Consider the following 14,351-nt stretch of genomic DNA (forward strand, 5'->3'; position numbering starts at 1 on the left):
CTAGAAACAAAAATGCTCATGAACTTAATGGAAAACCAAAAACTAAGGACTTAGTGATGGAAAATCAAGTCTTGAGGTCAAGACTTGATAAAATGGAAAAGACCCTAAAAAGGATGGAAAATATCCTGTTAGGGCAAAATGAGCATAACCTAGGTTTAGGGGTACAAAAGCCATCAAATGGCCATAGAGGTTTGGGATACAAACCAAAGGCTAAGAAGGATGTGCCCTCTTACCATAGAGTTCCATATAGTTATGGAACAAACCCTAGGTCTAGTGGTCAAGCCAAAAATACTAGGGAAGTCATCCCTAAGAGTATTTTTGCAATAAATGTGACTAAGGCTTCTAAGAAGTCTAAGAAAGTCACAAACAAGGTCACAAGGGAGGCTATCCCTAGAGTTGACCTAGAAAGTGTGACCAAGGCCTCCAAGAAGCCAAACAAGGTCACTAGGAAGGTATCTAGGGAAGTTATCCCTAGTGAATACCTAGAGCATCCAAGGAGCACCAATAGGTGTTGGGCTCCTAGGAGCATCTTCTCTACCCCATAGATGGGTTAGAGAGTATCAACTCCGATTAGAAGGGTAGTTAACCCAACTTTGAGGAAATTGACACTCAAGGAGCATTTTCAAGGTTTTTGTTAACCTTTGAAAATGAAATGGAATTATTATTTACTCCTTGAAAGAGTAAAATGTGCCTAATGGTGGAAAAATTGATTTTAATCTTAAATGGCACATATTGGGAAATTCATAAGAACTACCAAGTTGGGATTTTGGTATGTTCTTAGTAAATTTAAGGCAATCCGGGCCTTAATTTAAAAGTGCTACTCTTGTGGAAAAATGAAATATGCCAACATTTGAGGATATGCTTACTTTTGACTGGCATAAATTAATCAAGGGAATTAGAAATGCCAATTTAAGCTTTGGCATTTTCTTAAAGCACTTTAGGGCAAATCTAGGTTTAAGTTGTAAGTTTAGCTAAGGTTTTAAGGATACTTAGATAGTTAATCTAGGTATATTTTATTTATGCTAAATCTTACCATGATTGTTTGCCCATCATATGTCATGACATCATATCTATTTTTGCATTCATGTTTTGTTATGAAAAATCCAAAAATACCATGTCATGACATTCATACATCATGTAGTTATAGGAATCTTTCTTTTGAAAGTTATTTTATTTTGATGTATGCCATAACATTATCATGCATTAGTTTATTTCCTTGTAATTAAGGACTAATGGCGTTTAACAACACTTATTAATAAGTGACATCCTAGGTGGATGTCTAATATCTTTAAAATGCCTAGATAGACATGCATGATCCCCAGATTAGGGCAAAACCAAAATCTCACATCTCACAAGGACTATAAGGTGACTTGTACGTGTTTTAGTGTACATTAGATACAAGTGAGATGTTAGGAAGATGAACAAAACTCAAGATGTTGATTTAGTGCATTCTTTTGAGTTTTAGGTTCATCAAAACACATAGTTATGTGTTTTCCCATCATTGGGAAAGCTAATGTACAAGTCATGTGCATTATGCCCAAGGAACATGATGGGATATTGGTTTTGAAAATGTTTTTAAATGTTTTTGAAAAACCTCGGTGAAGGCTGTCTTTTGATAGTAATCACCATTAAATAGTTAGACACAAACTTGAAGAAAACACTAAAGTTTTTGCAAGTTTTCAAGTTTGTGTCAATCTTTGAAAATATGATGTATTTTCATAGAAAACTATTTTTCCATGATTAAGTATGCCCTAAATAATGTCTACACAAAATTTCATGATTTTTGGATTTTTGTAGAATTTTCTAGGGGTTTCTGAAGTTGGCTGAATTTGAAATTCAGCAACTATCAGAGGCTCCGATCGATCCGTGGATCGATTGGAGTTCCTGAATCGATCCGGGGATCGATTCAGAAGGCAACTCTTGCGAGCAGAAGCTCGCTGGATCGATCAGCCGATCGATCCACACATCCTGAATCGATCAGTGGATCGATTCAAATAGGTTGAATCGATTGGAACCCAACTCCAATCGATCCAGGATGCTGATTTTGGCTGGGAAGGTCTGATTTCAGCACTCTAAACCTAATTGAGTCTAGGTAACCATTCCAAACCCCTAAAAATACATTTGTATACATAAAACGGGTGTTTTCGTGTGGAAAACAAGGATGGATTGGTTAAGGAAGGCTAAGTTGAAGTTTATGTTGAGGTTTGTTTCAAATTTTGAATATTTGAACCTCAAAACTTCTAAATTTGGGTTTCCTAAAGGTTTAGGATTCCAAGTCATTGTTGGTGCAATGACAGAAGTTACCACCATGTCTTTAGGGGGAGGGACTCTTTAAAGACATGAAAAATTATTTTTCATGAACCTTGGAAGGTGGTTAACCTTCTTTAAAGAAAATGCTCTTGTATGAGCTTTTGAACTTGAAATGGGGAGTGGATATCCTCATTATTTCAAGTAGGAACTCACGTGGTTAGAAAATGCTCAAGGTTGAGTATTTGTCTACAATAAGGGAGAAGTTAAGGATAAATGAAGGGTATGGGACCTTCTTTATCGTGTTGATCACAACGAGTGATGTTGTGAACAACGATGAGCAACTCTTCAGGGGGAGAGTCTTTCAACAATGGATTTGTTGAAGTATACCCGAAATTGAGGCATGGGTTGATGTGTGCCTAAAGATGGGTTGAGTGTGCCCTACAGGGGAGTTTGATGTGTGCCAATAGGGGGAGAATGAAAAGACTAGTGAAAGGGAGTCAGTTAGGCTTTCATTATCTAAGAGGGAGTTTGCCCTCTTAGGGGGAGAATGAAGAGCTTAACTTATGCTTTCATTACCTAGTGGCATGAAGAATGAGGCTATGGGATTAGCCTAACTTACATGTGGTATTGTAAGTGTTATTGTGGTATTGTCAAACATCAAAAAGGGGGAGATTGTTGGTGCAACATCCCTCAGGTCAAGGTTGACCTGGTTGACCAAGCTGAGTCTTGGTTTGAGTTTAGATGTTTGACAATAAGATGTTAATTGAAGAATACTTGACTGGGAAGTCCTAACTGGGATGTTAGGCAGAAGGAAAATCCTGGTGAGTGAAGCCAGGTGAAAGACCTAGTGAGTGAAGCTAGGCAGATGGAAAACCCTAGTGAGTGAAGCTAGGTGAAAGTCCGGGTGAGTGAAGCCAGGCAAGGGAAAATCCAGATGGATCAAGGATGATCGGACATCTGGTGTTGAGAAGTCCAAGTAGGTCAAAGGGATTGACCAGACATCTGAATAGGAAAGTCCAAGTAGGTCAAGGGAGTGACCAGATACTTGGCATGACGAGAAAAGTCCAAGTGGGTCAAAGGAATTGACCGGACACTTGGTGGGAAGTCCTGGCAGGTCAAGGGAGTGACCAGATGCTAGGCATGATGTACCAACAGGTCAAGGATGACCGGATGTTGGTTTGGGAGTCTTGGAACTTGGTTTTGGGCAAAAACCAAGTGCTGGATCGATCAGGGGATCGATCCAGGAGCTGGATCGATCAGTGGATCGATCCAGGAGCTGGATCGATCAGTGGATCGATCCAGGATTTTCCCAGCGAACAGAAAGCCTCTGGATCGATTGGGACGCGGCTGCTTCGCGCGATAAGCGCTGGATCGATCCGTGGATCGATCCAGGCGTTTTTCCTAGAGCACAGAGGCGCTCTGGATCGATCTGTGGATCGATCCAAAGCCTCCCCGATCGATTGGGAACATTTGAATCGATCGGGTTCCGACCGTTGGCGTCGATTTAAGCTGCAGGCGTGCGATGGCTGCGGTAGATCTTCTCCGATTCACTCCAGATCTTTCGCCAACTTCTCCACAGCGCTCTCAAAGATCAGATCGCCAGTTCTTGAAGGATCTTGGAAGCTTTCCAAGTCAAGAGGCGGATCAAAGGCAAGAAGAGAAGCTAGGGTTAGGGTTTTCTGTACTCATTGTAAGCTTTGCGCTTGTGTTTTGTTTCCCTTTCCTTTCTTCTTGTACTGAGAGTCTTGTAGGGCTTCTCCGCCCTCGGTAGTTACCGAAAAGGAGTGTTTTCATAGTGGAGGGTGCGTGCGTGGTGTGGATCCTTGGACTAGTCACCTCTTGTGAGGTGGATACCAAGTAAACCAACCTTGTTAGCGTTGTGTGATTTGTTTCTGTATTTTCCGCTGCACATCTTAGAAGAAACGAGCAACGCCGAGCAACGAGCACGCGACGAGCTATTCACCCCCCCCCCCCCCCCTCTAGCTACTTTTGGTCCTAACAAAGTCATCAAGGAAGTTGAGGATATAGTTTTGGGAAAGGAACTCAAAATGAGTCCATACCTCACTGCACTGATCGATTACACATCTTCATCCTCAACACTCTTGGGAGGGTCCTCGATCAAGAACCGAGCTACATTGAGCGTAGTCAAGTAGAAGAACATCTTCTGCTGCCACCTCTTAAAGTTTAGTCTGCTGAACTTCTCTAGCTTTTTCCCACGATTGATTGACATAGTTCTAATAGGGGTAGAAGGAGCCTTCATGTGTTGAGTCTGATGGTATGTGCATCAGCATCTTCAGCACGCTTAGGAGGGTCCTCGGTCGAGAACCAAGTCAGATTGAGCATGGTCAAGTAGAAGAGCATCTTCTGCTGCCACCTCTTGAAGTTCAGTCTATTGAACTTCTCTGGTTTTTTCTCGTGATTGATTGACATAGTTCTAATCAGGGCGGAGGGAGCATTCATGTGTTGAGTCTATTGCACCTCAATACTTTATTGCCATCTCAACATAATCAAATATATTTCAAGATTGTTGGACAAACAATCTGCCAGAGATTTTGAGAATTAGCGAAATTTAAATAATACATCAAATTAAATTCATTTATCTGTCAAGATGACCTGAGCAGATAATCTCAGGTTACTAGCAGGGGCTGATTTTTGCCAAGTGTTGACCGTAGAGTCGTTGAGCGAGCAAAGCTTTTGAGTAGCAAAGTCCGAGCGGCCGAGTCCGTACGGAGGAGAAGCCGTGCGAGTGAGTTCGAGCGGACGAGTGTCGAGCGGGCAAGTGGACGAATCAGTCGAGCGGCTTAATATCTCGGGTGGCTAACAGGTCGAGCAGTGGAGACTGCCGAACACTGAGTCTCTAGATGAGTGAAGCAGAGCAGCCGGGCGGGCAAGCAGTAGAGTGGCTGACTAGGCAGAACAACCGAAGATAGAATATTAATGGCCGAGTGAGTATTCAGCCATTTGGGCAAAAAAACCAAGCGTGCGAGTGAATGAGCGAACGGGTGGCCGACTGAGTGAATGGACCGAGGCCTGCAATGGTCGTAGTTTCCTTGAAACAAATTCGCCCCAGCTCCGGCTGTGCTTTGAGGTTTACTCGGGTCATCTATTTCCAATGGTTAATGCTTTGTTATTTTCTTGAGCAACAAAGAGAATTTACATGGAAAAATATTGGTTGTTCTACTTGAGTAAATTTTAAATTAAATCCTATTGCTCCCCTAGTTATCATATATTTAGACAAATTAATTAGATGAAATAATTTTCTTGGTAGTGAAACAAGTAGGGTGCCATGACGTTATTGATCTTGCAGCAATATGTCTAAATTTGTCCATTGGTTGAACGAGCACAATTTGATTAGGCAAAAATAGTCAATTGTGGTGAGATGAATGGAATTCTTCAACATAACAACTTAATGATGTCGGACGGGATAATGATTATCCTGCGGGCTATAGAGAAGAAGGATATAAATTTGTGAAGAAAACAAGAAGAGAAATAAAAAAACAACAAAGAGAAACCATCATGATTTTATCAAAAAAAAATATATTCAATAACAGAGGGTAATCCTTTAAACAGCTAAATAGATACTTATATAAACAAACTTTGACTCATAATAAGCAAAACCGCTAAAAATACTTTAAATATAAAAAATAGAAATTATCAAAAATAGTAAAACAGATATTTGAAGTATCTGAAAAGACCCTTACATATTATTTTTTGGATCCTAAATTTGGTGATTACAAATTTCATCTGATAATAAATATAGATCTCTAAGAGAGCTATAAGAGAGAAAAAAAAAAAAAACAGAGCCTCATTATAATTCTCGAATCAAAAGACATGATCCTTTAAAGGAAGTCCTCTTGGAACAATGCTGCATCACTTGCTTTCATATAACAAACCAGATAGAGAGACGAATCACCTAAGTTGATTGGTGATTGAGTGAAAATAGAATAAATCATCTATCTTTAGGGATGGATCTAGGATTTTAAGTTTGGAGGGGCCGCATACTAAATAATAAAAATAATTTTTATACATTATATATAACTTTAATAGATTCAATATTCATTGAACAATTCTCTTAATTTAACGCTGATTGACCACTTAATGCAATCATCATCCTTTATCCGATCTTGGGAATAACCATGACAGGATAACTTAGTTGTTGTATATAACTTTCAATAACAAAAATATAATAATTAAAAAAATAGAATACTCAAAATTAATATTAGTATATTAACAAAATTAAAGTTAAAAATTTAATTAAGTAGCAAATATAATTCTTTAACTAAAAGTAATTTGATATTCGTTTAAATTTTTGAAGTCTTATAGCTTCTATGCTTATGTTTTTAATAATTTTTCTTTCAATATATATTATTAATGTTGAGAGAAAAGCATCCTTCACATATAGATCCATGTACATATATCACTTGACCCCATAGATCATCCGAGTTGGTATGTGGTGGGATGCTTGCCATATGAGGTCGCGGGGTTGAAACTCGGGGTAGTCGGGGCGTAAATCCCCGGTCCCTGTGCAACTCACCCCACCTGCCACATGCTCACTCAGGATGTTATGATTTACCTCCCTCGTGATGACCTTAGGTCGGGTACGACGAGAGCACTGGGGGCGAGCGATTTCGCCTTTTGCCACATGTACACATATCACTTCTTCCATGTATCCATCTTCTAATTAATAGTACCTTTCTTAGCAATACTTAGAGGATCCACCAAGTTTGGTACGTGTTGAGCTAGCTAGAAGAAAGATTAGTTAATTGGGAAAATTAATATTATAAAAATGCATGTAATTCGATCCTTGAGTGAGTCAAAACTCTATCGAGCACTCAACAATTGAGCTCAAAAGTTTGCCTTTTTTTTTTTTGCACCATCACATCCTTTTCTTTTCTCTGGCTAACCCTCGTCTTTTCACCGGCCTCATCTTAATCAGCCTTTTGAAAGGCTTCACAGAGTTTTAGGGTTCTAAGTTTTGAAATCACGCATGCTCTTTCCATACAAGAACACATGCTTGTCCACTTGATCGGATGCATGATTCATACTACGTAAATAGATATGTATATACTCACACACATTTTTATTATGTAATTGAATTCATATGAAAAAAAAAAACAAATTACATGCATGGCAACGCATGCAGCATTACTGATGGGCAATATATGAATTCAACTGTGAGATTATTATTCTTGCTTATACCCTAATTATAGATATATTACAAAAGTTCAATTCATTGCTCACGTTGATGAGCAACTATCTTTAAAGCTTCTCATTATGATTTCATAGTTAGATTAACTCCTAATACTCTTTGTTTGTTCCAGGCATGGCAATAAATCTCTCCACATCTTTATCCTCGTCAAATGTCCCTCATCTTTTTCCAAAGCTGTCTACTTTTGAACAACGAATGTATTTGTGCCTGGAGTTAGACCTCCTTGTGTTCCTCGTTAGCATGATTAGAAGCTCTTTGACTGAGTACATATATAGAGTAGACAATATGCCTAAGTTTGATTGGATCGATAGCTGATTTGGTAACACTTGGAGGCATAATATAGTAATAATGTGATTAAAAAAATTGGGATTGGATTGATAGATGCGGTAACAATTGGAGGCATAATATGTGATGGGCCGCCACTGCGATCTTGCAGTCCAAGAGCCGACGAGAAGACTTTATTTTTTTAATAATCAAACACAGAAACTACTTTTCTTTGCAAAAAAACAAAAAAACAAAAAACAAAAAAAGTTTTGCTGCCAACGTAACATTATTCAAAGTAGCAGTTGAGAGTTCTCTTTCATCTTGGGTACACAAGCAAACATAATAGACTTAATTTATTCAAGTCTTCTCTCCCCGATATTAATTGCTTCCCTTACTCCTTCAAAGAAATAAATCTCTTGTTGCTGTTATATTTATACCTTAACCTCCCTGTTTAATCATCTCTTATCCATATTGCTAATTAAGAGGTTAGAGAGCTTCTCTTCGTCCATGGCGTGCATCAAACTAAATCTCAACGTTGACGTCAACAGTTGCCTAAAAGGGCTGCAGGCGACGCTGCGACTACGCAGGCCAAAATCTGAGATCAAGCGACTGGAAAAGGAAATGGCAAGATTGAGAGGCAAAAGAGACGACATCAAGAACCAAATAGATGAGGCGGAGCGTAAGGGGAAAATTCTGACCAACGAAGTGAGCCAGTGGCTACGGGAGGTGGAGATATTGGAAGGCCAAGCGACTGATATCAAACAGGATTTCCAAAGCATGAGTGAGTATTCTCCCATACCATTTTCCTTTTCATGCCAATCCAATTGTTTTTAATTCATCCAAGCTGAGAGAGAGAAGAAGTTTCCATCTCCTGCTTTGTTTCAATAGGTTGCCTCAGTTGCAATTGTTTCAATCGAACTGGAGACACGTCGCGTAACCGAACAGAAGCTTTTGCTGTAAATCTAGAGGACGAAGAAAACAGTACTACCGGTCAAACTCAGCAACCGGAAGATCATGTTTCCATGAGAGAGTCATCAAACTGCTGCTCCATCATCCAGAGAGCGGCGAAGAAGCTCAGCGAGGCTAATGAATTGATGAGCCGAGCTGGTGCGCTAGTTCAGATTGCCACAGTTCAGCCTCCAGAACCCGTCGTGATGCTTCCCATCTCACACCGGCTACCTGTTGGGATTGAGTCGTATGTGAAGGCAATTGTGGGATACATCGATGGTGGAAAAGAAAACATCATAGGCATCTATGGCATGGGTGGTGTCGGTAAGACCACCGTATTGAAGAGCATCCAGCAATACTATCTTAACCAAAGCAAATTTGACCATGTCATTTGGGTTGTGGCCTCCAAAGACTGCCAATTGAAAAGGCTTCAGGAGGAGATTGCCACGAGACTAGGACTGATGACACTGCAAGAGAATGACGATGAAAAAGCTTGTGGCGATAAGCTGTTTATCTACTTGAAGAACAAGAAGTGTTTGTTGTTTCTTGATGACATTTGGGAACAATTGGATCTTCAGCTGTTGGGGATGGCACACTCGGCTACTGAGCGAGGCCAGCAGCAGCCACGCAAAGTTGTGGTGTTCACAACCCGTAGCGAGACAGTATGTGGACAAATGACAACAACAACAAAATTTAAAGTCAAATGCCTGGATCCAGATAAAGCGTGGCAACTCTTTGAGCAGAATATCGATGGGGATATTCTCAAATCAGATGGTGGAATTAAGTTCGTTGCTCAAGAACTTGCTAAAGAATGTGCAGGTCTTCCACTCGCTCTTATAACCGTCGCCCGGGCTATGTTAGGGAAAAGGTCTTGGGAAGTTTGGAACGACGCTCTTCATCAAATCAGAGATAAACATGAGTGGTCAACCATTGGTCTTTCAAAGGATTCAGTTGTAATGTATAAAGCCTTCAAGCTAAGCTACGATAGCTTAGAAAATGACTCCATAAGAGAATGTCTTTTGTGTTGCTCTTTGTGGCCTGAAGATTATGAAATCGATAAATTTGAAGAGTTGATACCGTGTTGGATAGGTTGCGGCATAATCAATGAATTTAATGTAATCAATGAAGCCTTCACTAAGGGATGCTCCCATTTGGAAGCTCTCATGGCTGCATCCTTGCTAGAGCACTCTAGTGAGGAGTATTACACGGAGAAATATGTAAAGATGCATGACGTCATCCGAGACATGGCATTATTGATGGTCTCTGAGCTAAAGAGGAGCAAAAGAAAATGGATTGTAAAAGCAGGAACTGGGTTGAGTCATTTGCCTAGACAAGAGGAATGGCAAGAAGCAGAGCGAGCATCATTCATGAGGAATAAGATTACATCTTTGCAAGAGTATGGAGCTTCCACTTTTCCAAAACTTTCTATGTTGATTCTCAGAGTTAACGATTGTCTGACAATTCCTCGGAGTTTGTTTGCAAGCATGCCACGTTTAACATACTTGGATCTCTCTAAATGTCGTATTTCAGAGCTTCCAATGGAGATTGGTACCTTAACCGATCTTCGATATTTAAATTTGTCCGACAATCTCATTAGAACTTTACCGGTCGAGTTTGGCTGTCTCAGCAAATTAGAGTACTTGCTTTTAAGGGATACCAAGCTTAAGATTGTACCCAATGGGACAATATCCAATTTATCAATGCTCAAGTGGCTGGATATAAGAGGAGTTTTCACAATACGTGACTGGTGGTTGAATGAGCTGGACATAAGAGGAATGCATCCTATGTTTGAGTGGTGGTGGGATGAGTTGAAATGTTTAAAAGGACACCATCAATTAAGTGTGGGAATTGATATTAATGCAACAACAGCTAACATTGAGCGACTGAATATGTTATCAAATGTCTCCATATGGGACCTCACTATGGATGGAGAGAATATTTCAGAACTTCCAAACCTCGATCTGGGCACTCCACAATGGTGCTACAACATAAGTGACAACCTCGAGTCTCTAACTATTCTAAATGTTGCAGTAGACAAATTAATGCTGACTGCAAGATGTTTAAAGACTCTGCATTTTTCTGAACTAAAACTATTGGAAAAGGTTTCATTGAATGGAGTTGGGGTCTACAACCTTCGTGCACTATATATTTATGGATGCTGGATGTTGAAGGATGTTTCTTGGGTTCTACAACTGCCGCACCTTAATCTTCTAGTGATAAGTGAATGTCCTGGAATGAAGAATCTAATAAGTAACTTCGGGAACTCCAACTCTAGCTCTAACATCCGGAGGTTGAGTTTGTTTTTCATGTTGAACCTCAATTGCATTACAGACCAACCACTCCATTTTCCCTACTTGGAATATATGCAAGTGCGTGCGTGCCCAAGGTTCAAAAAACTACCATTTGGAGCTGAAATATTGAAGAGCAGATTAAGAGAAATTCATGGTGATCAAATTTGGTGGAACAACTTAGAGTGGGATGAAGAGAACAACAAGAATTCCCTCACTCCTTATTTTATTCCTGATTCTAGACGGTAATATTCATTCATGATATATATTTTTATATGAAATCATTTATTATCTACTCTTTTATATGAAATAAATGAATATTTAAAAATAATTTAGTATTTTATAAAGTAGGCAAAATTAGGTAGTTTGAGATGCGTGCTTAATTATGCAAACACTTGTAAGGGAGATTTAGGGAATAAAATATTTTAGAAAATAAATACCAAAATTATCTCTTGTGTATTTTGATAAATTGTCCTTTTAGTTAATGCAAGTTCGAACCGTTAAAACTACGACCGAAGTCCTTAATCTTAAGAAGCAACTAATTGCAATTTTTCTATATTTTCCCAAATAACCATTATCTTCATATGCAGTATAAAAATTAATGGCAAATCTTTTGCTGCTCCCATCTTCGAATTAGAAGGGAAATTTTGGCACAACAGTAAAATTGTTGTTTTATGATAAAAAGTCATGGGTCTGAAAATAATCTCTTGTAAAAAATAAGGTAAGACTACATATAATGGATTATTCCTCAAGACCCTGTATAACAAGAACTTCGTGTACCGGATTGCATTTTTTTCAAATTAATTAAATTTGGCTTCATGATCCACACCAATAGATTTTGTTTCTCTCTTTTTGGGAAAATTCCAGTTCACTAGCTACATGCTTTATTTGATCCCTAGATAGCAACAAAGTAAAGCATGACACTGATACAAATATAATGGAGAAATATTTGTACATTCTCTAACATTGTCAAAAAAAAAAAAAAAAATTATTATACACAGGCGACTGTGGCGACAGTCTGGTGGCGAAGGTGGCGGCGGCGGCAATGGCGACTGCCATGGTGATGACAACAGTCTTGAGAACTCTGAAGGTTCCTAAAATCTAATGGTGAATTCCACAAGGTACATGAAAATATTATTCTGTATAGATGAATATTATTATTTAGTTTTAGAACTTGACAATGTCGTATCTTATTCTTAACTATCGGGCATCATTAGCTGCAATATTTGTTGCTTTAAGTAAAACTTTGTGATCTATGGTTCTTACTGATCCCTTGTAAATATATCAGTTCGATGATTGTCTGTCAACAATTTCAAAGGCACAAAAAATATATCTGTGAGCCCGGATCCACTATCAATTTTGAAAAGAAGCGTAGGCCTTTTGGGCAAAGAGGCTGCAGGGGTGCTTAGTGTTGTAATCGTCGTGGACGGTCAGATTGTTGAATTCTTTGGCTGGTTCGATATGTATCTAAATGTGATCGATGACTCCTAGTTAGCTAGTAAATTGAACACCTCTTTTAGTATCTAAATGTGATCAATTCTATCTTCTTCGCTTTACTTTATCATGAACTAGCATTATTTGCTCTAATAAATTGTCTTTCCACGGGAGGAACACGCATCTAAAGAAGAGATTGCATTACTTCGAAGAATCTATTAGAAATTATCATCCAACAAAAACTAATAGTCAAGAAAATGACAATGAAGCTATGGAGCACAAATGGATGGGGAAGATTAAAAGGAGATAGATTCAGTGGCTCTTAGAGTCGTCAGGCGTGTTGTCTTCTTCAACAAAATCTTCCTCAGTGTTTCGGTCTCAAATGCTCACCGTGATGATGTGGCAAAGAAATCTACCCCGGTATAAAGAACGATGATATTGAAGCATTCTCTTAGATTCTTTCCCATAACACGACAATTCTAATGACAATAATGAAAATAAACTCTAATTGATTTTAATCAATTGAAATTTATTATATTTGACACATAATATATGAATCAAATAGGAAAAATCATATTTCCAAGTTTATTATATTATTATATTTATAATTATCATGATTGTATACCTTATTTAATATTTTAATTATTGTTTTAGACAATTTATATAAATAAGTTTATTTGTTTTAGTAGTAATATTATCAAAAAGCTTTATATTAGTTCTGGCCTCTACCTATTGATTTTAATATGATATCAGAGTCATCTTCTCTTCCTCTCAATTTTCCTCTTTTGAATTTTTGTTACAGTAGTTACAGGAATTTTTACATCGAGGTTTGATATCATCGTCTACAGTACGGCAACCTCGGCAACTTCGGCAATAATAACTTTTTTTCTCCTTTCATCAACAACTCTTTTTTATCGACGGTAGCAATTTCGATTTTATCAATGGTAGCAACTTCGATAATATTAATCATAGCAAGACAAAGTTATTATTTGTTCGTTTTATTTTTCTTTTGTATTTTTTTTCTCTTTCTCTACTTTTTTTTCTCTTCCGTTTATGTTAGAAAAAAACAAAAGCAGAAAAAAAAACCAAGTAAAAAAAAGGAAAAAAATGTGCAGAAAAAAAAAGCAAAACAACAGACGGATTAAGAGGATATCATGACAAGAGTGAAACATTAGACGGATTAACTAAAGCGTTTCCTATAGAAATTGAGTTACATCAAGGATGAGCTCAAAGTCTCTACCTTTTTATACTATTCATAGATGAACTCACTAGGCATCTAAGACATGTTACCATGGTTCATATTATTTGCAGATGATATTATTTTGGTGGATAAGACACATAAAGTAGTAAATATTAAGCTCAAATTTTGACCGAAAACCCTAGAAATAAAAGGTTTTAAATTTAGTAAAATAAAGAAAGAATATATAAAATTTAAATTTAGTAGTATTAGAAGTAGTAAGGCAAATGTTAAGTTAAGCGATGATGAGTTACCTGCAAAGTTTTAAATATTTAGGATCATTTTTTAAAGGGATAAAGGGATTGATAGAGATGTTTACATAGGATACAAGTAAGATGATTGAAATAGTGGATGGTGTAAAGTGTTATTTGTGATCATAAAGTACCTCTAAAGCTTAATAAAACAACAGTTAGACCTGTTATGTTATATAGAGTTGAATGTTGGATTATAAAGCTGAGTACACAAATAAAAGATAAGAGTCGCAGACATGAGAATGTTAAGGTAAACATTTTTACATAAGTTGACCGGCATACGAGAATGAACAAAAATTTAGACGTGTTTAAGATAGTATGGGTGCATACTTAGACATCCAATAAATGCTCCAGTTACCCGATATAGGATTATAACAAATACACACATTAAATAAGAAAGACCCAAAACTTAATTAGTAACAATAAAATTCATTTAAATATAGATGATGATGATATAGGAGAGGATAGAG

At 37.9% G+C, this 14,351-nt stretch overlaps 1 protein-coding gene across 1 annotated transcript; it reads left to right on the forward strand.

Annotated features, from left to right (window-relative positions):
• Positions 1-8,158: 8,158 nt before the first annotated feature.
• LOC121981526 (probable disease resistance protein At1g61300) lies at positions 8,159-12,462 on the forward strand. Its single transcript, XM_042534093.1, has 4 exons — positions 8,159-8,504; positions 8,612-11,204; positions 11,961-12,080; positions 12,248-12,462. Exons 1-3 carry the CDS (start codon positions 8,231-8,233, stop codon positions 12,055-12,057), a joined length of 2,964 nt encoding a protein of 987 aa, XP_042390027.1. The 5' UTR covers positions 8,159-8,230; the 3' UTR covers positions 12,058-12,080; positions 12,248-12,462.
• Positions 12,463-14,351: the final 1,889 nt, after the last annotated feature.

Source organism: Zingiber officinale, chromosome 5A (assembly GCF_018446385.1).
Source record: "Zingiber officinale cultivar Zhangliang chromosome 5A, Zo_v1.1, whole genome shotgun sequence".
NCBI lineage: Eukaryota > Viridiplantae > Streptophyta > Magnoliopsida > Zingiberales > Zingiberaceae > Zingiber > Zingiber officinale.